Source organism: Diabrotica virgifera, chromosome 6 (genome assembly GCF_917563875.1).
Source record: "Diabrotica virgifera virgifera chromosome 6, PGI_DIABVI_V3a".
Lineage (NCBI taxonomy): Eukaryota > Metazoa > Arthropoda > Insecta > Coleoptera > Chrysomelidae > Diabrotica > Diabrotica virgifera.
In genome coordinates this window covers 198,197,034-198,221,402 of record NC_065448.1, presented here as the reverse complement: position 1 = coordinate 198,221,402, position 24,369 = coordinate 198,197,034, and the positions used below count along the sequence as shown (strand labels likewise).

The 24,369-nt window shown below is 34.2% G+C and overlaps 1 protein-coding gene across 5 annotated transcripts in view; it reads right to left on the bottom strand.

The window, feature by feature from the left end:
- Positions 1-24,369, bottom strand: part of LOC126887114 (GATOR complex protein WDR59) — a 321,890-nt gene that overhangs the window by 65,381 nt on the left and 232,140 nt on the right. For 2 of the 5 annotated variants that reach the window (XM_050654457.1, XM_050654458.1), the window contains exons 1-2: positions 10,201-10,466; positions 5,606-5,744 (exon numbers count right to left, since the gene is read on the bottom strand). The exons of 2 other annotated variants lie outside the window; for them this stretch is intronic. In XM_050654457.1, coding sequence (XP_050510414.1) covers positions 5,606-5,744; positions 10,201-10,313 — 252 coding nt within the window. In that variant the 5' untranslated portion in view covers positions 10,314-10,466. Of the gene's footprint in view, positions 1-5,605; positions 5,745-10,200; positions 10,467-24,369 lie in introns of those variants that run through there. One more of the 5 variants, XM_050654459.1, reaches the window with a different exon arrangement.

The window sequence follows — 24,369 nt, the reverse complement described above, 5'->3', positions numbered from 1 at the left end:
ACAATGCAATGATATTCATGAAAATAATTTGCTGTGGGCGATCAATCCTTTGTTGATATTTTCAAACTATCGACGATCACTTGTTTTGTAGTCTTTGTAGGCACCATCTTTCTGTTAGCTTCTATGACCTGGAGAAGCACCTGCTTTTCATCTTCATCATTTGTTAACAGCTTGTTAAACTCTTCAAACAGCTTTACTCCTCTTTCAGCCAAGTCATTAACAACTTTCAGATTTCTGATGATGTTTTGACCTTTGATATACTCTTGGTCATCGGTCCATTCATCTGGGTTTTTGGTGAAAAAATTGGTATTGATTTCCAATTTCTCAAGTAACTGCAGTGATCTTTTTTAAGCAAAATCAGCCAAACGCGCTTTCTCAGTTAGGAGTGCTGAATTGCCTCTCACTTTCCGTTCAGCAGGCTCACATTTAATTTTTTCAACGATTTCCACCTTATCATCAACAGATACTTTTTTTGAGAACAGACTCAAACCAACCAACTCATCCGAAAGATACCAAAGATGAGATTTGAAAGCCTTTTTGACAATTTCAGTTACTTCAGGATCAATATCATGGTACTTTGTCATACCATTCCACAGTGAGAGATCTGACCATGGAGCATTTGAAGCTAAAGGAGCTTCTACCCAGTACTTGACGTAGACAAGAACTCCAAATTTCACAAAGCGTTCAAGCTGAGCTTTCTCCCTTTGCGTTGTCACGAAACCACTGTCATCACGAAACAAATAGATTTTGATGCCATATAACAACTTAGCCATCCAACGGGCGTGGTGTACCGCACCAGGAGCTCTCCAATGAATTTTGGCTGGAGTGTGGCCTAAAGCAATTAAAGCCAGCTCAATCAACTCCATATAGTCATCCCGAGGCTGATTTTTGCCTTTTAAGGCAACTTGGAGAACATCAACTGCAGATTGTTTGAAATCTTCACTGCCAGGAATGTTTCCCAAAGACTGATAACTATCTTGTCTGATATATTGCCATGCTGCTTTGAATCTTTTGAATATAGGTATATCAGGTGAACTGGAGGGACCAAAACAGAAAGTAAATACTTTACTGAGTACAATCTCTAAAACATGGTGTCTGCATGCTAGCCATAACAATTCTCCTTCAACTAGGTGTTCAATCAGAACACAAGCTCCATTTTTCAACCCTGTGTTTACAGATGTTGTGTCAAAACACATACCCACTACCTTTTTACCCAAACCCCATTCAGTAAGCTTTTTGTAAACAGCATTAGCTGAATTTTCACCAGTACCACCAACTAATTTTGGTACACCAAGCAATTTATCTGTATTGTCAGCAGGACAAGATACTATGACAGGCAAACGGTCTACCTTGTCACTTCCCAAAATATCAGGAAGAATTTTTCCATCCCAGTGTACAATGACGGGATTATCAAAAGAGGTAGATTCTTTAATAGTTTGAAATATAGTTTTTCGTGCTTCCTTCCTTTCCCGTTGAATAGTGCTTCTTGAGAGCGGCAGTTCACTGGGATCATGACCGAGAGCTGCTGCGATAGGAGCCATTAATCTTAAAGCTCCCTATCAGAAACTTTGTTGCGATCCAATGCACTAACAACATTTGTGGAAAACAAACTTCTCTTTGCGATTGGTGGAGATGACAAGTCTGTGTGTGAATCTCTTTTGTTTCTTTGGGATGCCGAAGATGATGATGATGGTTTATACAGCTCTTCTTCTGATGAGCTGTGTTTTACTGGAGTACACTCATCTGATGAATCATCCTCTGAACTTTGGCAGGAAGCAGTCGGAGTCACCAGAGGCGAAGCGGTTCCCTCTTGAGCTTTTTGAAGTCTTTTTTGTTCTTTTAACTTTCTTTCAAGGATTCTCTCCTGTTTTTTTTTATATTCCTTGTCTTCTGATGTTATGATCATTTTTCTGTCAGTTCTTTGATCTATTAGAAACTGTCTGTCCTCATCTACTTTACACATAACCAGGGCTTCACTGTGAGCAATATCAAAAAGCTGATCGAGCTGCTCTACAAACAGATTTTGTCTTTTGTTCTGGGCATCGGAGTTTCTTCCTTTATTTTTCTTTAGCATAAGCCATTCATTGTGTATTTTCTCAACTTTTTCAATACAATGTTTTTTTAATCTGGTAGGAATCGCAGCCTTTTGCCATACTGACATCACTTCTTCCAAGGTTAAGTGGCTAGCATTCCTTATGGATTTTTTCTCGTTTAGGAAAAAATGAAATCTGAGAAGAACTTGCCTTACAGAAGGTAGTTGGTTCAACTGAGATATGGGTTCTAATTCTCTTATTCCAATTAAAAAAATATTGTCTGCTTTACGCGTTGAAGTGGAGGGCGAAGCCATGACTACGCACATGCACAAATCACAGTTCTTACTTTTGTTCACTTTTTGCACTTGACTCGTATTTTCTACTAGTAACAAAATAGTCTTTTAAGACAAATATTATCAGTTTTTTTATATATATATATATCAATTACTTAAGTCTTTAAATGCACAATTTTCACAATTTCAGCATCTGAAACAAAAAAATAATGTAAGATATTAATTTTTGAAAATTCGACGAAATTGCGAAATTTTCAAAACTTTGAAGACTTTGAGCACTGCTTTCCACTCCACCTATGACATTGAAACTTTAGGGATTTACTTCTATTAGGCAAAGTAAAAAATCGAATTGGAAAAGAATTGGAAAATCGCGAGCTTGAGTCGGCTGGCGAGACATGGTGTTACCACTGAAGAAAAGCGAGATCTACTCGCACTTCCCGATGACTATTCACTGGCCCATATCATCCCGGCTAGTATCAAAAACGCACGAGGGTTGGCATTCGCCTTCCGAAGGCAGTTTGGTCGAGTTGCAGAACTTCAATGCCAACTGCCAGCTCCTGGCAAAGCATTGAAACTCCAAAATGCATCACGTTACCTATTCTATCTGGTAACAAAAGACACTGTCCATGACCAACCTACCTACCAAGATGTATGGGATGCATTAATTCAATTGAAAGAGCACGTGTTGGAGTCCGACGTGCAAAAGTTAGCCATGCCAAAGTTAGAATGCAGCCAATTAGACTGGAGAGTTATCCGAAATATGGTAGAAGAAATTTTCCAAGACAACGAGGTCCACGTGTTAGTCTGTTGCAATCCGCATAGTTACTGGTGCGGAGTTTACACTTTTATACAACTTTGAGTTGTAAAAGAGGGTCCAGTTGCAGATACCAGCATCCAGTTCCAGTCCCGACAAGGCTCCAGGAGGAACCATCTCTTAAGGAGGGGGAAATGTGACACTATTTATAATAGTCCACTCACAACCTAGCCTATTTCTTCCTGAAGTTTCTCGGCGTTACGAGACAATACCATTCCTATCCACGGCATTCGGAGCGAGCGCTACCGAAGTATATAAAGATGGGAGATTCCGCCTGACAGTCCAGTCAGTGATCGACGCGCGACGCGTAATATTATTGTATTCGAATCAAATGTATTGAAATGTATTTATTAGTTATAGGAATTATTATGTTTAGTTGATTAAGTGATGTAAAATAAAATAATAATAAGTAAGTCTTCCTTTATTTAAATTAAACTTAGTGTCTAAAAACATAAATAATAAAATAGTACAGTCAGATTTGTAACAGTATCAATATTCGCCGTTTATGTTATAAGAGTGTTACATCTCACAATTTGCTTAAAATATACAGGTGCAGTTTTCTGCGCTGTCTAACTACATTATATACCTATGCAGAATTGTTGCGCCCCAGAATCCTACATAAAGAAGCCAATGGAAGCAATAAAATACAACTCATATCAGGTATCAGATAATCAAAGGCCAAAATAAATAGCTCGAAAATGGTACCCAGAGTTTTGTGTTAGTAGCTTAGATACGACACGTGGCGCCCTCGAAGATCCTCGGTCGCTTTTTGGATCACAACTGGATCAAGGATGTCTGAGGCATTTAAGATCATGAAAGGATTGAAGCAGGGTTGCAGTATTTCGCCTTCTTTTTCTTCTTCTTAGTCTAGCCATTCACGTCCACATCTGAACATAAGCCTCTTCAAGTCTTCATTTCCACTGTTTTTTGTTGTACGCTACTTGTAGCCAATTTTTTCCGGCAGTTCGTTTCAAATCATATGTCCATCTCATAGGAGGTCTGCCTCTGGGTCTTTTGTGTTGGTATGGTCTCCAGGTTAGAATTGTTCTGTGCCATTTGTTTAGATCGCTCCTAGCTACATGTCCAGCGTATTCCCATTTCAATTTTAATGATTTTTCTACCACATCGGTGACTTTGGTTTTCTGTCTTATCCATGTGTTTGTTTTCCTGTCCTTAAGTGATATGCCATAAGTATTTCGCCTACCATTTTCAAAATGTATCTGGAACAAGCTCTCAAACTGAAGAAAAGAAAATGCAATGGCATGGGAATCCCTATCTCAATGACGAGACAACATTATACACTTTATGTTTCGCTGATGACCAAATTCTGATTGCTCAGTATCATGATGACTAGAGTTACATGACGCGGAAGCTAATAGAAGAGTATAACCAATGAGTCCTCGCAGTCAACATTAAGAAAACTAAAGCCAAATGCATTGGACGAACAAAGCAGTCCATTACATTAGATGATGGGGTAGAAATTAAACACTGTGATCAATACATGTACCTGGGCATGAAGATAACTCAAGATTGAACACTCGATGCTGTTATATAAAAGACGGAAACATACAGGGTAGAAAAGCCATATCCATGATGAACTGCACTGTGTGGGACCAAACAATATCTAAAGCTCATATATCCTTAAAAGTGTAATCACATATGCAATGAAGTTTGGCCACTGAAACAAAGAACAAAGAAAATGTTACTAATAACAGAAATGGACTTCTGGAGAAGAACAGCAGCCAAATCAAGAAGAGATCGGATACCAAATGAGACAATACGAGAAATAATGGGAGTCAAACATACAATAGTTGACGACATAAAAACAAAACAACTAATATGGTACGGTCATGTACAGAAAATGCCATATAACAGGATCCCTAAACAGATTTTGCGTGGACTCCACAAGGGAGAAGAAAAAGAGGAAGGCCGAGAAGAAACTGGAAGGAAGGAATTGAAAAAGAACTAGATGAAAGAGGATATGGTTAAACAGAGAAGAATGATGGTTAGGAGCCGGAAGGCGTAGGAGAACTCTGTAACCGATAGTAGTAGTAGTACATTATTTTGTAGCAGCAGTTGAAAAATTACCCACACTTGAAGAGTGGGGAGATGTTACATACGTCAGACTGACACAACCTTTGACAAACGCAAAGCAGAACACAAAGGGTCTTTCAATAATAGAAAATCAGATTCTATGTACGCACTTCACTTTCTAAATCATAATCATTCTTTTATTGAACAGTTTCAAATTCTTCATATTCAAAATAAAAGCATTAAGCTATCTTAAAATACATTACTTGAGAAAGGCAGTCTGCCGAAACAGCTGTATTGACATTAAATTGTAATAAATTTTGTGGAAGTGTTGAAAACAAAAGTTATAAGTGTTTTATTGTTAAATATCTCAAATATCAATATTTTGAATTTTAAAGTATATAAGTAAATAAAAAGTTTAAAAATAATTTTACCGAGATTACACATAATTCCTTATGATAAGTAGTAGGGTTCCATTCTGCTGCTCCTACATCATATTTACTCTGACGTGGAAATTTTTGGAATCCAACATTTACAATATCTTCTAAATTTCTTATCGCTAAATATCTTCGACTAAAAACAAAGATTATTTACAATACAAAAAGAAACACATTCACATTTTACATAATATAATTAGTTTGAGACATTGTATAGTAAAGATACACACATCGGCAAAATTAGCCGAACACCTTAAAAATGGGACATGTTTGATGTCTCGAATTTCCTAAACCAGTGGTCCGATTTGAGTGATTCTTTCAGTATGTTATAGCCTTATTATTTACGAATATCGTTGTAGTAATATTGTTGCTAGACAGGTAAATATCATTTTATACCGGGTGTACCAATCATACTGTGTTTTTTTCTTTAAGTTTGGAACACCCTGTGGAATATTCTAGCATATGTAAAATATTAATATTAAAACACGATTGTAGTAGGCTTTCTTAACATTTTCCTTTTTGATTCATTTAATTATGTACGACAATAAAAAAGTTATGTGCGTTAACAACTATCCATGTTTTTCATCAATAAATCCTCATAGTAGGGAAGGAAAGTATGTTAAATTTTCAGTTACTCAATCGTTATGGGGACCTATTGGATTGTGAAGAGTATGGGCTAACACCAGAAAAAGGTCAAGTTAACTTTTCCATAAAGTGGGGGGCTTTTCAGTTTTTAATTTAATTTTCCATTTGAAATAATCGTTTTTTTCCGATTATAGCGCTATCTATCCATAATTCGAAAAAATGCGTCATTTGGTGCCATTCGATAGATTTTTCAAAAATATTGAATACGGGTATTTTGCAGTTTTTCGATCTGATGTTCATGTCACGAAATATCGCAGGGTTCGTATTTAAAATTTTTAATTTACCCCTCACCCCTTTCTGTGGGGGGTTCGCTTTTATCATTCGATAGACTTTTGAAAGATATAGAACACGTATTTTTTAGTTTTTCGATCTGACGTTTATTTCGCGAAATATTCGCTTTTTTTGTGAAATTTTGTGACTCACCCATTTTCTTAGGCCCCGCTCAAATCGTCAGATTTTTGAAATATAAGTACACTATTTTGCATGTACTTAACTTGTATGTATGTATTTCACCGTTCTTAGGCGTCAACGCCCTTCGGTAGGGATCTATGGGGGAGTATCACCGAGCCGCAAGCCCTTATCCCTTGCCGTACTGCTCTCTCATAGGTCGATCAGATGCCCGCATATTCCAGTCTAAGCGCCAGATTCATATTTAGAATTTTATACTGGCGCGTTAGCCTTTTTGTTTTTCCGATGGCCTGGGCTGGGCTTGGCTTGAACTCACATACCTCAAGGCGAAGTGAAGTGTGGGTCAGCCGCTAGTCGCACTGAGCTATCCGATCGACGTGTACTTAACTTACCTTATCTTAATCTGACGATTTCGAATTTTTCTAAGGATAGATTTGTTTCGGATCCCCCTTAACGAACTCCCCTGTATTAAGAACCAATATTATGGTAGAGGTACATTTACAGGGTGCAAGGTTTCTCACTATTTGCTTATGTTGGATTTTAAGATTTATAAGTTAAGTACATGCAAAATAGTGTAGGTATATTTCAAAAATCTGACGATTTGAGCGGGGCGTAAGAAAATGGGTGAGTCACAAAGTTTCACAACAAAAAAGCAAATATTTCGCGAAATAAACGTCAGATCGAAAAACTAAAAATTACATGTGTTCAATATTTTTTAAAAATCTATCGAATGGCACCAAACACGACCCCCCATGGAGGTGGGGTGGGGGTTACTTTAAAATCTTAAATAGGAGCCCCCAATTTGTATTGCAGATTTGGATTCTTGACGTAAAATTAAGCAACTTTTATTCGCAACATTTTTTCCAATTATGGATAGATGTCACTATAATCGGAAAAAACGATTGGTGGAAATGGAAAATTAAATTAAAAAATGGAGAGTCCCACACTTTATGGAAAACTTAACTTAACTTCTTTTGGTTTTAGCACCCACTCTTTTGAATCCAATAGGTCCCCATAACGCTCGAGTAACTGCAAATTTAGCATACTTTTCTCCCCTACTATGAGGATTTATTGATGAAAAACATGGCTAGTTCTTAAAGCACATAACATTTTTATTTTCCAACATAAGCAAATGAATCAAAAAAGAAAATGTTAAGAAGGCCTAAGGCTATAATCGAGTTTTATTTTCAATATTTTATATATGCTAGAATATTCCACAGGGTGTCCCGAACTTTAAGAAAAAAACACAGTATGATTGTTACACCCGGTATAAAATGACATTTACCTGTCTAGCAACAATATTATTACACTGATATTCTTAAATAATAAGGCTATAACATATTAAAAGAATCACTCAAATCGGACAACAGGTTTAGGCAATTCGAGACATCAAACATGTCCCATTTTTAAGGTGTTCGGCTAATTTTGCCGGTGTGTGTAGAAAGTTGAAGACATTTTATGGGTAACAAGGAAAAGAGAAATATAATGACGAAGTACACATAGGCTATGTTTAAATGAGAACCAAAGTAAGCCAAAAATAATAAACGAGCACCAAAAAACTTCAACTACCTTAACTACAAAACATGCAGAGGAATTTTACCTTCCTAAAAAGTTATCTGTATCTCATTTAACACTTAACATGCGGATGGCATACATGCGAGCCATATAGTGCCTCTACTAATGTCGGACTGTTCTCATTTATGCCATTGGATATACGCACTTCTAGGATGAATATGACTTTCAGTTCAGAGTATAAGTATTGACTCAAACATCTGCATGCAATCTGTTAACATGTTCGCTACCAAGCAACTACAAGAGATTAACGTCTCCCCTGTAAGCCAGGGATCTCATTGCACATAATGGCAATTTAAAAAGCTCTGGTCTGTGAGGACGAAACTTAAATATCCCTTGGTTAAGGAGAATATTTTTTGGTCTATAGTAGATCTGTCCATTATAAAGCCAGAAGCCAGTTCTTAAATTGTCTATATAAAATAGTCAAACTATGTGAATACTACATTTTGATTCATCTTTATCAAGTAGAAACACAGATTCTCATGTTACAAAAGAGAGACAACACAAGATATGAGATACAGCATATTACTTATGTACTTCTATAAATAAGGCTAGGTAAATATTTGTAACTGTATCTATAAAGGACAATATCTGAAAAAAGCATATCACTTCATAACTATAATAAGTTTTATTAACGTAATAAACTTTATTCATATAAACATAATATGATGTACATTTTATATTATACTTAAATGAATCAATTTATCAAACTCAGCTTATTCCATATTTTTAAATTATCAAATTTCAAATTACTGTTGGTACTGTAAACCATTATACAGGGTGTCCCAAAAAGATTGGTCATAAATTATACCACAGATTCTGGGGCCAAAAATAGGTTGAATGAACCCAACTTACTTTAGTACAAATGTGCACGTAAAAAAAAGTTACAGCCCTGTGAAGTTACAAAATGAAAATCAATTTTTTCAAATATACTTATCGAAAACTTTTAGAGATTTTTTATTGAAAATGGACATGTTGCATTCTAATGGCAGGAACATCTTTAAAAAAATATAGTGAAATTTGTGCACCCCATAAAAAATTTATGGGGGTTTTGTTCCCTTAAACCCATCTAAACTTTTGTGTATGTTCCTATTAAATTATTATTGTAGTACTATTAGTTAAACACACTGTTTTTAAAACTTTTTTGTCTCTTAGTACTTTCTTGAAAAGCAAGTTTTTATCGAGATATTTTGAATATTTGTCAAATCCCCACATATTTGTATATGGTTAAGTACGATTATAGAGACCTGGTAATAATATGAAAATTTATTTATAATTTACATTTTTAAGTATATTTTGAACAATATTAAACAAGAAGCCACATCTCGATAAAAGGTGCCTTAAGAGGCAAAAAGTTTTAAAAACACTGTGTTTAACTAATGGTAGGTACTGCAATGGTAGTTTAATTGGAACGAACATAGACACACGTTTGGGGGTTTAAAGGAACGAAACCCCCATAAAATTTTTATGAAAACATATTAAAAAAGAAGCAGCATCTCGATAAAAACTGGCTTATTGAAAAACTACTAAGAGGCAAAAAAGTTTTAAAAATATTGTGTTTAACTAATGGTACAACAATAATAACTTAATTGGAACATACGCAAAAGTTTATGGCGTTTAAGGGAACAAAACCCCATAACATTTTTATGGGGTGTACAAATATCACTGTTGTTTTTTTTTTAAGATGTTCCTGCCATAAGAATGCCACATGTCCATTTTCAATAAAAAATTTCAAGAGTTTTCGATATATGAAAAAATATCGATTTCCTTTTTGTAACTTCAAAGGGCTGTAACTATTTTTTTGTGCACTATTCACTATTGTATAATATATTATAGGTAAGTGAGTTTCAATCAAACTACTTTTCACCCCAGAATCGGTATAATTTATGACCAATCATTTCGGGACACCATGTATTAGAATAATTAATACTTCATTATATTTCAATTTCAATTATTAAATTACTTACCCGGCTAATAATACAAAATTCCCAGTAGAATCAATTGCCATTGCATTGGCTTGTAAATCCTTACATTCTAGTGCTATGTAATATTCACTATTCCAAGTCGTCGACATTTTCATTTTTTGTGTTTCTTTGTAGTTAATTATATTACTTTATCATACCTTAATTAAATTCTAATAAAATTCGGTGATTTGGACTATTTATTATTTATTTATACTAATAAATCACTTTTATAATACTGAAAATGACATAGAATCCTGAATGTCAGGTCAGGAACAAAACATAACCTTTAAATACTTGTGATTGTTTATTCTGTCTAAATCTTGACCCGAGGATTAGCGGCGTGTAATTTGGGTTGCCTTTGCCTATATAAACTTCAACAAAATGGGCCTTTTGAAATGCTTTAGAACAGCGGTTCTCAATCTGTGGTACATGTACCACTGGTGGTACATTTGATTTTTTGAGGTGGTACACAAAACGCAAAAACAGCCAAAATCAGCACCACTTTATAGTTAATTAGATCACCTAGTTAGATATGTATTTCAGTTAGGTGGTACCAAAAATAATAAAAAGTATTTGGTGGTACATGACACAAAAAGATTGAGAACCGCTGCTTTAGAACACATTGTTCGCATTTCTTCTAAAGCATTTTTCTAGACAAGCAAATCAAACAATGAGATGATGGGCCTTTTGAGTTATTTATAACGCTGAAAAGACCATTTATTAGTGATAATACTGATAATGAAAAGTGATATTTACTGCGGTTGCATGATATTTAATATTAAAATAGTATTGGATGTGGTAGAATGTAGACTCTTTGTATAATTACCAGTTAAACAGTGAAGCCTTTAGATCAATTTTCCGATTCAATCATTTCTACTGTTCACAGTTCTGTGTTTGTGTTTGCTTTTGAGTAGGTATTTCATTTTCTTGACAATGAAAATGTTCGGTGTGGAAGGAATTAATAAGTGCGTGGAATGCGGAAAAGTGTATAAACGTAAACATGATTTAAAAAGACATGTAAAAAGTTCGCATCCCGACAAATTGGATGCAATTGCCCCTTTAGTGCTTAAAGGCAACGTCTGTATGTGCACACATTGTGATAAACAATTTAGATAAGTCAAGTTTAAACTTTCATGTCAAACAAATGCACACAAATGTACCAGTTTCTGCAGAAACTAAAACATTTCAACATAAATGTTCTCTGTGTAATTATCATGCAACTTTTAAAAAGGAGTAAGGAGTATTTTTTGAATAATAACCTGGGGTCCGTTTCCCAATTCAAGTTTATATAGGCAACACAAATTACACGCCGCTAATCCTCGGGTCAGGATCTAGAATCGAGTGTGATTGTTTTCTTCTGTAAATGTTAACCTAACTAAAACCGAAAAGTCGGAAAACATAAAAAATTATTCAACAGATAAGATAAGAATAATTATCTCATATTTTACCATATAGAATATGGGTTATAATTTTGGGTCGAATAATCAACAGAATGTTGCAGGTAAAATACATAATATCGAATTGTACTACTAAGACATCAATATGTACAGGGTTATTCACTATATTTTGACCCCCCTGTAAAGTAGTGTAAACTGCTTTATTTACAGAATTAGAAAAAAATGTGAAATACAAAAGTTATTCGATTTTTAAATTATGATTTTTTGACATATTATACAGGGTGTAACAAAAATACAGGTCATAAATTTAATCACATATTCTGGGACCCAAAATAGTTCGATTGAACCTAACTTACCTTAGTACAAATGTGCACATAAAAAAAGTTACAGCCCTTTGAAGGTACAAAATAAAAATCGATTTTTTCCAATATATCGAAAACTATTAGAGATCTTTGATTGAAAATATACATGTGGCATTCTTATGGTAGTAGTATCTTAAGAAAAAATTATAGTAAAATTTGGACACTCCATAAAAATTTTATGGGGGTTTTGTTCCTTTATACCCCCCCAAACTTTTGTGTATGTTCCAATTTAATTATTATTGTAGTACCATTAGCTAAACACAATATTTTAAAAACTTTTTTGCCTCTTGGTACTTTTTCCAAAAGTCAGTTTTTATCGAGATATTTTGAATATTTGTCAAATCCACCACATATTTGTATATGGCTAAGTACGATTATGGAGACTTGGTAATAATATGAAAATTTATTTATGATTTACATGTTTAGGTATATTTTGAACCATTTTAAAAAAGAAGTAATATCTTGATAAAAAGTGCCTTCTTGAAAAAATACAAACAGGCAAAAATGTTTTAAAAACACTGTGTTTAACTAATGGTACCGCAGTAAATGTTTAATTGGAACATACACAAACATTTGGGGGGTTTAACAGGTTCACTGTCCACAGACCACATATGGTCTGTGGACTAAAAGCACTACCAGTTCACAGACCATATGTGGTCTGTTCGTAGACAGGGCCGGCAATAACGGGCCTGCAAGGGATGCACTGCAGGCGGGCGCCCCTGCTTGGGCCGTTTGAGGGGCGCCAAATTGAGCTTTTTTCTGCTGGTGCTATACAAAATACTAATTTAAAAGAGACCGAAGGGCGCCTATGCTGGTTTTGCAGGCGGGCGTCTTATACTCTAGCGCCAGTACTGTTCGTAGATATAATTTTCAGGTTGTTTATAAAAGTGGACGTAAGGAGAATGGGTTTTATTAGACGTGAACTTGACAGAACATACCCCATATATTATAAATAGTGTTGGGACAAAAAAAAAATGGGTAATTTTATCGTAATTGCGTTAAATGTAATATCGAAACAAAACACCTATATTTTATTGCGTTTTCACTTTTAGCGAACTAAAAAATGGATATGTAAGATAAAATAATATACAATATAATGAAAAGTAAATATTTATTGAAAAAGAAAAAGTATTGAAAAAAAAGTTATATGCTCAATGTACTTTTTGGAACATTGTAGACAATACGGTTTGGTACAGATGTTGCAATTTTTTGAAACTTCCGGTTTGGGGGGGAGATGGGGGAGAAGTCGGTAAATTAGTAGTTTTTTTACGTTTTTCGTCAATATTTCTAAAACTATGCTTTAGCGTAAACAATGTTCTATACAAAAATGTTCTACATAAAATTTAAAACAAAAAAGGTCGTGTATACAATTGTTATAAAATCAACAGTTCCAGAGTTACGGAGGGTGAAAAGTGGAGATTTTCGATACTTTTTATATTTTTTGGGCAATTCCCTACTAATTTTCTTTAACAGGATTGTGTATTATAAATCATATTTGCTATTTCAGTGGCCGATGGTATGTTAGTGATAAGCAATTAAAGAAACGTCAACTTCACCACCCAAAATCATCATAAATTACCCAAAAAATATAAAAGGTATCGAAAACCTCCACTTTTCACCCTCCGTAACTCTGGAAACGTTGATTTTATAACAATTATGTATAGGACCTTTATTGTTTTAAATTTTATGTAGAACATTTTTGTATAGAACATTGTTTACGCTAAAGTATAGTTTTAGAAATATTGACGAAAAACGTTAAAAAAACTACTTATTTACCGACTTCTCCCCAATCTCCCCCCCCCCCAAACCGGACGCTCAAAATGTAACTTTTTACTGAACCATCTAGAACAATGTGGTGTAGGAGGAAAACTTTTATTTTGGATGTCTGGGTTAGGCCTTTTTTTGGACCAATTATACTATACTACCTCCGTAACTTTGGAACCGTTCATTTTAGAAGGATTATTCCTAGGACCTTTTTTATTTCAAATTTAATGTAAACCATTTTTTTATTAAGTGTTGTTCATGCTAAACACCGCACAGTTTTAGAAATATTGACGAAAAACGTAAAAAACTACGAATTTACCGATTTCTCCCCCCTCTCCCCCCCCCCCCAAACCCGACGCTCAAAATGGTGTGACTTTTTTCTGAACATTATGTGGACCATATAGAACAATTTGGTGTTGGAGGATAACTTTCACTTTGGATGTCTGGGTTATGCCATCTTTTGGATCATTTCTATCATACTATTATCGGTATGAAGCGTTTTAAGGGTGTGAGGGTGAGAAGAAGATAGAAGATGAAACAGAGGGAGGTCGAGGTATAATGGTATACGTAAAATATGTAATGCATATCATTAGCAAAGATCGAATGCGAGAACCCTATATTTTTATCTAGATATATATCTGTGTATACCTATACAAATTTCCTATAACTGAGAACCTACTGAGAAATACGATTTGATATAACTGAGAACCTACTGAGAAATACGTTTATCGATATGATTACCGGTACTCAAATACAAAAGTAACAAAAGTAAACATAGTATTCAAGTAACGAATACTGCAAATGATTCCTTTATACAAAAGTAACGATTTGTAACGAATACTCGAAAGTAACTATAATCAACATCACTACTATACTGGGACCGCAGTGTACTCTCAGATCAAAGAGTTGCACATAATAGACCAGGACCAGATCTCGTACTAGTTAATAAATTAACAAGACAAACAACACTAATTGATTTGGCGCTACCTAACAATAATCTATGTAAATACTATATTTACTGAAAAGATCGCCAAGCACAGAGATCTAGAAATTCAAAGACAATGGAAAATTCAAAGTACCCAGACAATACTGATTATTGTGACTACTACTGGAGTCATTAGAGAGTTATCAAGTAACTCTATGAGAATACGGTAACGTTATAAATACAGTATTTCTCATGATCATCTTTCAGTGCGTCACAGTTTTTCGATTTCTTTCTAACGCATTAAATTGTATGTGACAGAAAAAAAGGCACGTCGTTGATTACATTTCGTCGGTGACATTTTTATAACATTTATTCTAGTTATTCTAGTTGTCGATAGATGGCGCCATAATAAAAAAATATTTTTTTTTTAATTAGATAATAATATTACAAATATAATCTGTATAATTTATAAGACTATACAAATCAAAGAAAATACCATTTTATAATTGCAAGAAACACATTTGATTTGTTTTTATTCCAAATTGAAAATAAAATGTGACAACTGTCAGATTTAACTAAAATGTCATGTTAGAATAAATGTCATAAATGTGTATTATTCTTTTTCTCATGATCATCTTTCAGTGCGTCACAGTTTTTCGATTTCTCTCTAACGCATTAAATTGTATGTGACAGAAAAAAAGGCACGTCTGGGAATACTTCGGTAATTATTCTAGTTCGGTGATTATTCTAGTTGTCGATAGATGGCGCCATAATCAAAAAAGAATTATTTATTAAATAAAATAATAATATTATCAATATAATCTGTACAATTTATAAGACTATACAAATGAAAGAAAATACCATTTTATAAATGCAATAGACACAATTGATTTGGTTTTATTCCAAATTGAAAATAAAATTTGACAACTGTCAGATTTAACTAAAATGTCACGTTAGAATAAATGTCATAAATGTGTATTATCACGGACTTACCTTTTTTTCTATAATTTGTGACGCACTGAAAAATGTTCATGAAAAGGAGAATATCACGGACTTACCCTTTTTCCTATCATTTGTTACGCACTGAAAAATGCTCATGAAAAGGACAATAACATGTAAAGTATACAGTAAAATAGCGTTACCGTATTCTCCTAGGGTTACTTGATAACTCTATTCCCTTGACAGCTAGATATGTAAAAAAAATTTGGGAGATACTCCTGCATACCAAGTCACCTAGTAGGGCTCGATAACATGGAAAGAGTACCAGAGCTCAATTCTTTTGATATTGTAGATTGTAGATATCTGGGATGAGTCTATTTTCACCTTAAAGGGACTGAGAGCCATATGGCTAAATCTGGATAATAATAATATGTACTTAATAATTTTATTACACTTAAATACATAGAGTTTTAAAAAATGTACAAAGCCAGTCAAAGATACTGTTCTAAAATTATGTCATTTACATAAAAGTAAAAAAAAAACAATAGCAAGTGCACAACTTACATTAGTTTATATAATATGTTACAGTTCAAGTTGATTATCCAGTTGGAGTTGACTATTCCTAGTTTGAGTCAACTCAAACGGCTGGTTTTAGTAAAAGTTGATTACAAATATAAAATGAAGATTTTTATTCAACATTTACTAGTAAAAGTAGACTCCAAAAAGAAAATATATACTCTTCCCAATGCCATTTAGTAAGAGTTGATTCACACAAAATACCGATTCTAGAAATGAAATGTTACGGGATAATGACATGTTCAAATCATGATAAGTAGTTGAAACAGTCAAAACAAAGAGATGCACACTCATCAAAAATGCATGTGAGATTATATTCATATAATCTACATTTACTGAATCGATCCAGGAATAGTCAACTCAAACTAGTAAGAGTTGATTCTATTTTTCCCCCGATCTACTTTTCCTAACAAGGGTTAGGAAGAGTTACTTAAACTAGTAAAAGTTGAATTAAATTTTTCAAATCAACTCTTACTGCTCGTTTTAGTTGGAGTTGACTCGAACTAGGAATAGTCAACTCTAACTGAGAATCAACTTGAACTATAACATATACATTATGTATATACAATAATAATAAATATGAACATTTAGTTACTTTTCACTTCTTATTGTTGTAGGTGGACTGGACACACTGTCCAAATTGATGAATGTGTATTCACAAAGAGGAAATATAACCCTGGTGGAGTGGTAAAAGAACAATGGGTGTTAGGAATATATATTGTTCTAAAAAGGGTGTAGGTATGTAACATATAAAAAATAGAAAAGGCGAGATATTAGTGGGGATCATAAAAAACATGTTGAGGAAGGTATTTAGATTTGGACAGACCAGTGGAAAGGTTATTCCAATTTAAAAACCTGTGGCTATATTCACAAAACTGTGAATTATAGCAAATATTTTAAGGGTCTACAAACAGGGGTCTGTACAAATCAGGTAAAAGTTTATTGATCACAACTTAAACAATACCTTAGAAGACATGGAGTGGTGAGTTCCCCATTTCTACCTGAATATATTGATCAGTTTATGTGGGATTAATTATATGGACGTAATGCACATGATAGATTTAAGAATATAGTAGAATGCATTAGCCAGAAATATAACTGATTATTATATGCAGTAGAACCCCGATTATCTGCATGATTTTTTTGAAAGGTCACCAGACTTGGAGAGTTGTAAGCAGAAGAAGAGTACCTTAACTAGGAAAAGCGGGATTTGAAAAGGAAGAAGCCCTGTTAAATTTGCAGATAAAAGTTTTATTTAACCTTTTCAAAAGATAGTTGTAGGGAGTTTTGAAAAGTTATCTGTTTGTGAATAGAAACAGTTTTCTGATTTGATTACTAGAATAGAGAAATAAGTTAGGAACATAATATGATCTGTATGTTTTTTGGATTGTTATAATTTATATATTTTTTGATCTGTTAGAAAATTTTATTCATTTTATATACCTAGCAGGTATATTAATTTGGGTTGATACATTACATTGACTAATTTTAAATTTGATAATTTTATTGATCTTATTTTGATACAATATATGGATGAAATTTATATTTAATATTTATGTGGATTTTTATTATTCCTTTTTGCCCTTTTACTTGCAAATACAACAACAGAGATACTGAGCCACGAGAATACAGCCTTAGACAAATTAAGTTATAGGCAAGGTTCGTGAAGTATCATTGTACCTATTATAATTGAAGCGCTTATTGTATAAATAGTATAAGTCCATAATACTTAGTTTTGAAAAAAACTAAAAAAACTATTTAGTTTAGAAACTTGATGACCTATCAAATTTTGTTCTACAGATGAAATGTAGAAGGAGACTAGTAGAGTAACATGTGATAAAGCAAACTTGGCTTTGAAAACTAAATGACAAAAGATCGTGGCGCCACAAGAATTATTGCATAAAGGTAATCAGTCCCGGACTGGTTCCCTTTATTCGCTCAACAAAAAATTTATCGTGCGATATTTTGCGTATATGGTAATTGGTACCTGGGTCAATAATGTACGATATGCGGATGACTCGATCTTAATAGCCAATATAGAAGACCTCCAAAATAAAATTGGAGAACATAGCAAGAACATGAGAGTTAGCATCAACATAAAAAAAGACAAAGTTCTTTATAATCAGCGCGTAAGAAAACTTAAGTACAAGGGAACCTGGCTATGTGAAGACTGAATGTAAGATAGAAAGGGTCACAAGCGCGTTCATAAAATTCAGAAACGTCTTTACGAGCTCTGACTTTGACCTGAACCTAAGACTAAGAGTCACGAAATGCTATATAGTACATATTATGGTCGATGTTCCTATATGGCATGGAAGGATAGACTTTAAATGCATTTGAGATGTAGATTTATCGACGAATCCTTAAAGTTTCCTGGACCGCACGAATAACAAATGAAGAAATCCCGAGAAGAATTGGAAGACAACGACATGCTATGCACAATAGCATTGTGCTATTGAAAAGATTGCTAAGGATACCAATTTCTGCAAACCTTAATTGAAGGAAAGATCTAAGGAAGAAGAAGAGTGGGCAGTAAGAAAATGTCATGGCTCTGTAATGTCAAACAATGGAAAGGGCTAACAAATATAGGAGACCTAATACACTGCAAGGGATAGAGAAAAATGGTCAAACGTGATCGCGAACATCCATTAGTGGATTACATAAGAAGGAAGGCCAATAATAATGTATGATAGCAAGATGTGCTCACACATAGTAAGATCTCTAAACCATATTGAAGCGTTCAAAATATTGTGTCTCAGAAGGTTGTTTAAAATTATATGGATCGACCATATTATAAAAGAAGACGTCTTAAGAAGAACTACTTAGTACCTAAAGAGAGCTTCTAAACATCGTTAAACGGCGAAAGGTCTTAAGTCGATGGTCTCCAATACACGCTGTAAGCAGCCTACGGCGCGTCTATTGGATACCACCGGCTAAGTCGGTGGTTACTTCAATTCACCCCGTAATTTGAATTTGTTTTATAGAATTACTCTTTTTTAACTATTTTCGGTTGTAAGATTGTTTTTCAAATTTTATTAGAAGTAACGAAAGTGAACACTTTTCCTACGGCTTGACGTTGTACGCAGCCTACAGCGTCTACCGGAGACCACCGCCTAAGGTCTCTAAGCCATATTTTAAGAGGCGACATAATAATCTTTTAAGAATCATTTTAATGGGCAAAATTGAAGGTCGAAACGGACCAGGTCGCAAACGACGCTCATGCTTTAGAGCATGGACGTATAAATAAAGATTTATTTATATCTTTATTTATAGGTCCATACTTTAGAGGGATAAGAAGCTGGTGCGTGGTGCGACATACCTGATGTCAATACAATAATAAGAAGAGCAGAAGAAGGATCCTTGCGCATAATCCAACCAGCATAAATGCCGACTTGTACACGCTGCGACGCTCCATAACGTACATTACCAGAAAAAGATTTGTCTTTTAATTCACCAACGAGCCAAGGAATGTGAAGCTGTCAACACGTTCAAAGATATGACTTCCAAAGACTGTTTCCCTTTCCTCATTTGCTTAGGTTATTAGATCTTTATATTAGGTTTAGTAGATAGATGTAGATCGTACTCAATTACCTACTCTATATTAATTTTCGATATCCACGAACATAGGCATTCTTAATAAATATAAGTATATAATCAAATTATTTAAAATTCTATTTTATCCTGATATACCTATCATTATTCTAAGTGCTGTATGAATTTAAATTGAGAGAGTTTTTATGCAAATTTTTATAAAAAATTATAAACGATTCTAGCTAGATGGGAATTTTTGTGCAGCCGCTATTTATACAGGGTGTCCCGAAAAGATTGGTCATAAATTATACCACACATTCTGGGGTCAAAAATAGTTCGATTGAACGTAACTTACCTTAGTACAAATGTGCTCATAAAAAAAGTTATAGCCCTTTGAAGTTACAAAATGAAAATCGATTTTTTTTAATATATCGAAAACTGTTTGAGATTTTTTATTGAAAATGGACATGTATCATTTATATGACAGTAACATCTTAAAACAAAATTATAGTGAAGTTTGTCCACCCCATAAAAAATTTATGGGGGTTTTGTTCCCCTAAACCCCCCCAAACTTTTGTGTACGTTCCAATTAATTTATTATTGTGGTACCATTAGTTAAACACAACGTTTTTAAAACTTTTTTGCTTCTTAGTATTTTTTTGATAAACCAGTTTTTATCGAGATGCGGTTTCTTTTTTAATATATTTACAGAAAAATTTTATGGGGGTTTTGCTCCTTTAAACCCCCCAAATGTTTGTGTACGTTCCAATTAAACTATTTCTGCGGTACCATTAGTTAAACACAGTATTTTTAATACTTTTTTGCCTCTTAGTCTTTTTTTGACAAGTCACTTTTTATCGAGATATGGCTTCTTTTCCAAAATATACCTAAAAATGTAAATTATAAATAAATTTTCATATTATTAACAGGTCTCTATAATCGTACTTAACCATATACAAATATGTGGTGGATTCGACAAATATTCAAAATATGTCGATAAACACTGGTTTATCGAAAAAGTACTAAGAGGCAAAAAGTTTTAAAACCATTGTATTTACCTAATGGTGCCACAATAATAATTTAATTGGAACGTACAGAAAAGTTTGGGGGGGTTTAAAGGAACAAAACCCCCATAAAATTTATATGGGGTGCACAAATTTCACTTAATTTTTTTTTAAGATGTTGCTGTCATAAAAATGCCACATGTCCATTTTCAATAAAAAATCTCTAAGAGTTTTCGATATATGAAAAAAATTCGAGTTTCATTTTGTAACTTCAAAGGGCTGTAACTTTTTTTTTGTCAACGTCAAAATAACTGTCAAAGTCGTGTTCGTTATTTTGGCAGTGTTTTGGTACATTCCGGCCTTGTTTCCACGTGCAGAGTGTTATCAATAGTTTCTGTTTTGTGGTACTTTGTGGAAAACTAGAAGACAGCTTTGTTTTACAGAAAATGTCAGGTAACGGGAGCGGTCCTGGCCCGCCCTCGGTTAATTTAAATAATAATAATCAAATGAATAATAATGATAGTCAAATTAATGTTTCTTCAATGGATACAGTATCCTCAAATTTCGAAAAATATGACTTTGATAATAAATATCAACCGACGGATGCAGGTCCGTATCAGGTATTTTTGGAACATACCGATAAGAATCTTGGTCGTCTTTTTCCTGTCAGAATTGGCTTTTATTTACAACAAGTAATTGAATTTAGAAATTATGTTATTGATATTCATTCTGTAGGTTTAAAACGTGTTAAGGTAATTTTTAGAACATACAAAATCGCTAATTTATTAATTAATCACGAAATATTAACAAAAAATAAGTTGATTGTACATCGAAGTAAAAAGCGAAACTAAACAAAAATATCGGAGAGGACCACAAAAAATCAAATGGTGGCTGCTGAAAGATGAGAAAGAAGGTCTATTCAGGAGAAGAATAGTAGAAAAAATATGTTGGAACATGAAAGGAAGCCCTAATACAATTTGGAGAAAAATGGCCAGTAGTATTAGAGAGACTGCTATTGAAATACTTGGGAAAACGTCAGGAAAAAAGTTTGAGGATAAAGAGACTTGGTGGTGGTCAAACGAAGTACAAGGAAAAATAAAAGAGAAGAGAAAATTATATAAAAAGTGGCAAGAAACCAGATCCGACACAGATCTTCAAAACTATATGGTGGCGAAAAAGGAAGCGAAAGTAGCAGTAGCAAAAGCCAAAGCAGAAGCGTATTCAAACCTATATGATCAACTTGATACCAGGGAAGGCGAAACGATGATATATAAAATAGCCAAACAGAGAGCAAGGAAAGCAAAAGATTTTAATCAGATTAGATGTATCCGAGATGAAAATAATAAAATACTAGTTCACGAAAGGGAAGTCAAAAAGAGATGGAGAAAGTACTTTGACAGCTTATTAAATGAAGAATTTGACAGACAGCCTGTAGAGTCAACGGAGACAGTAGCAGCAATGGTCACCAAAATAACCAACGAGGAAGTGGCTCAAGCGCTTCAAAAAATAAAGAAAGGAAAAGCGGTAGGACCAGATGATATTCCTGGGGAAGTATGGAGAGCATTGGGAGAGACAGGAACAAGGTGGCTAGCAGGTCTATTTAATAGAATTATGGAAGTCGGACAAATGCCAGACGAATGGAGAAGCAGTATACTGGTACCTGTTTACAAAAACAAGGGAGATATACAACAATGTACAAACTACAGGGCTATAAAACTGCTTAGCCACACCATGAAAATATGGGAAAGAGTAATTGACAGACGGATACGTGAAGAGACCGAAATATCCGAGAATCAATTTGGCTTTATGCAGGGTAGATCAACAACAGATGCAATTTTCATTATAAGGCAGTTGATGGAAAAATACAGGAGTAAAGAAACAAACGCTCATATGGTATTCATTGATCTTGAGAAAGCATATGATAGAGTTCCTCGAGAGATTCTGTGGTGGGCACTCAATAAGAAAGGAGTCCCTGGTGAATATGTAAAGATTGTGAGGGATATGTATGAGGGAGTAACGACTAGTGTTAGGACAGGTGTGGGAGAGACTGATAAATTTCATGTGAAAGTAGGATTGCACCAAGGCTCTGTGCTTAGTCCGTATTTATTCTCATTAGTTTTGGACCAGATAACAGCGAAACTACAGGGTAACATTCCATGGTGCTTAATGTATGCTGATGATGTCGTGTTAGTAGGAAATAGTGAAAGAGACTTAGAACAAAAACTGGAACAGTGGAGACAAGCTCTGGAGGAAAAAGGTTTAAAACTTAGTAGGACAAAAACAGAGTATTTGGAATGTTCGTTTAAAGATGGAGCTACTACAAATAAAATGGTATCTTTGGATGGTGAAATGATTGTGAAAAGCAATAGTTTTAAGTACCTAGGATCGGTATTACAGAGTAATGGAGAAATAGATGGAGATGCATGCAGTAGAATTAGGGCTGGATGGATGAAGTGGAAAGAAGCGAGTGGTGTGTTGTGTGACAGAAAAATTCCAATGAAGCTGAAGGGAAAATTCTATAAAACAGCCATAAGACCGGCTATGATGTACGGAACTGAATGTTGGGCAGTGAAAAAGAAAGAGGAACAACGAATGCATGTGGCGGAAATGAGAATGCTTAGATGGATGAGTGGAGTGACAAAGAAGGATAAAATTAGAAATGAGTATATTAGGGGAAGTCTAGGTGTGGCACCAATTGATGCCAAAATGAGAGAGCATAGGTTAAGATGGTTCGGTCATGTTCAACGTCGAGACGTTAATCACCCAATACGAAGAATAGCTGAAGTGCAGATTCCTGGAAGGAGTAGGAGAGGAAGACCAAAGAAGACCTGGGGGGAGGCGATAAGGCAGGACATGTTGGTAAAGGGGATTAACATTGATATGACCCAAGACAGAATTGTGTGGAGAAATGCAATTAGGGAAGCCGACCCCGCATAGGGATAAGGCAAAGAGAATGATGATGATGATGAAGTTGATTGCTTATATTCCAAAATTTTTCACGCATAAACGAGGCATAATACGCGGCGTTGATACCTTTTTTACTGGAGAATACTTGAAAAAAGCAATTAATTCCATAGTTCCAGTGGCGGAAGTGAGAAGAATGAAACGAAAAATTATAAACGCTGAAACCAAAAAAGAAGAATTTGTCAATAGACAATTGGTAGTAATAAATTTTAAAGGTAATAAAATTCCGTCCTTTATTAATATAAATATGGTTAATTTTCCTGTAGAACCATACATCCACCCCGTTGTTCAATGTGTAAAATGTTTACGTTACGGTCACAATATCGTTCAATGTAAAGGCAAATCACGTTGTTCTCGATGTGCAAATGAGCATTCTTCCGCTGAATGTAATTCCGAGTTGCAAATGTGGGTTCACTGTAAATCTTCTGATCATCCTTCAATTTCAAGAGACTGCCCAATGTATAAAAAACAACAAGACATAAAAAAGTAATGGCTTTCGAAAATAAAAGTTTTAAGGATGCCGAATTATCGATTAACAATCCAGCTTATGCCAAAATTAATATTAACAATAGGTTTGATATATTAAATAATCTTGAAAACTTTCCCGATTTAGCACCAGCAAACAAAACAATTTATTATGCTCCTTTAAATAAACCAAAATCAAATTCAACCGCATTAGAATCAAAAACAATTAAAAGGCGAAGAACTGA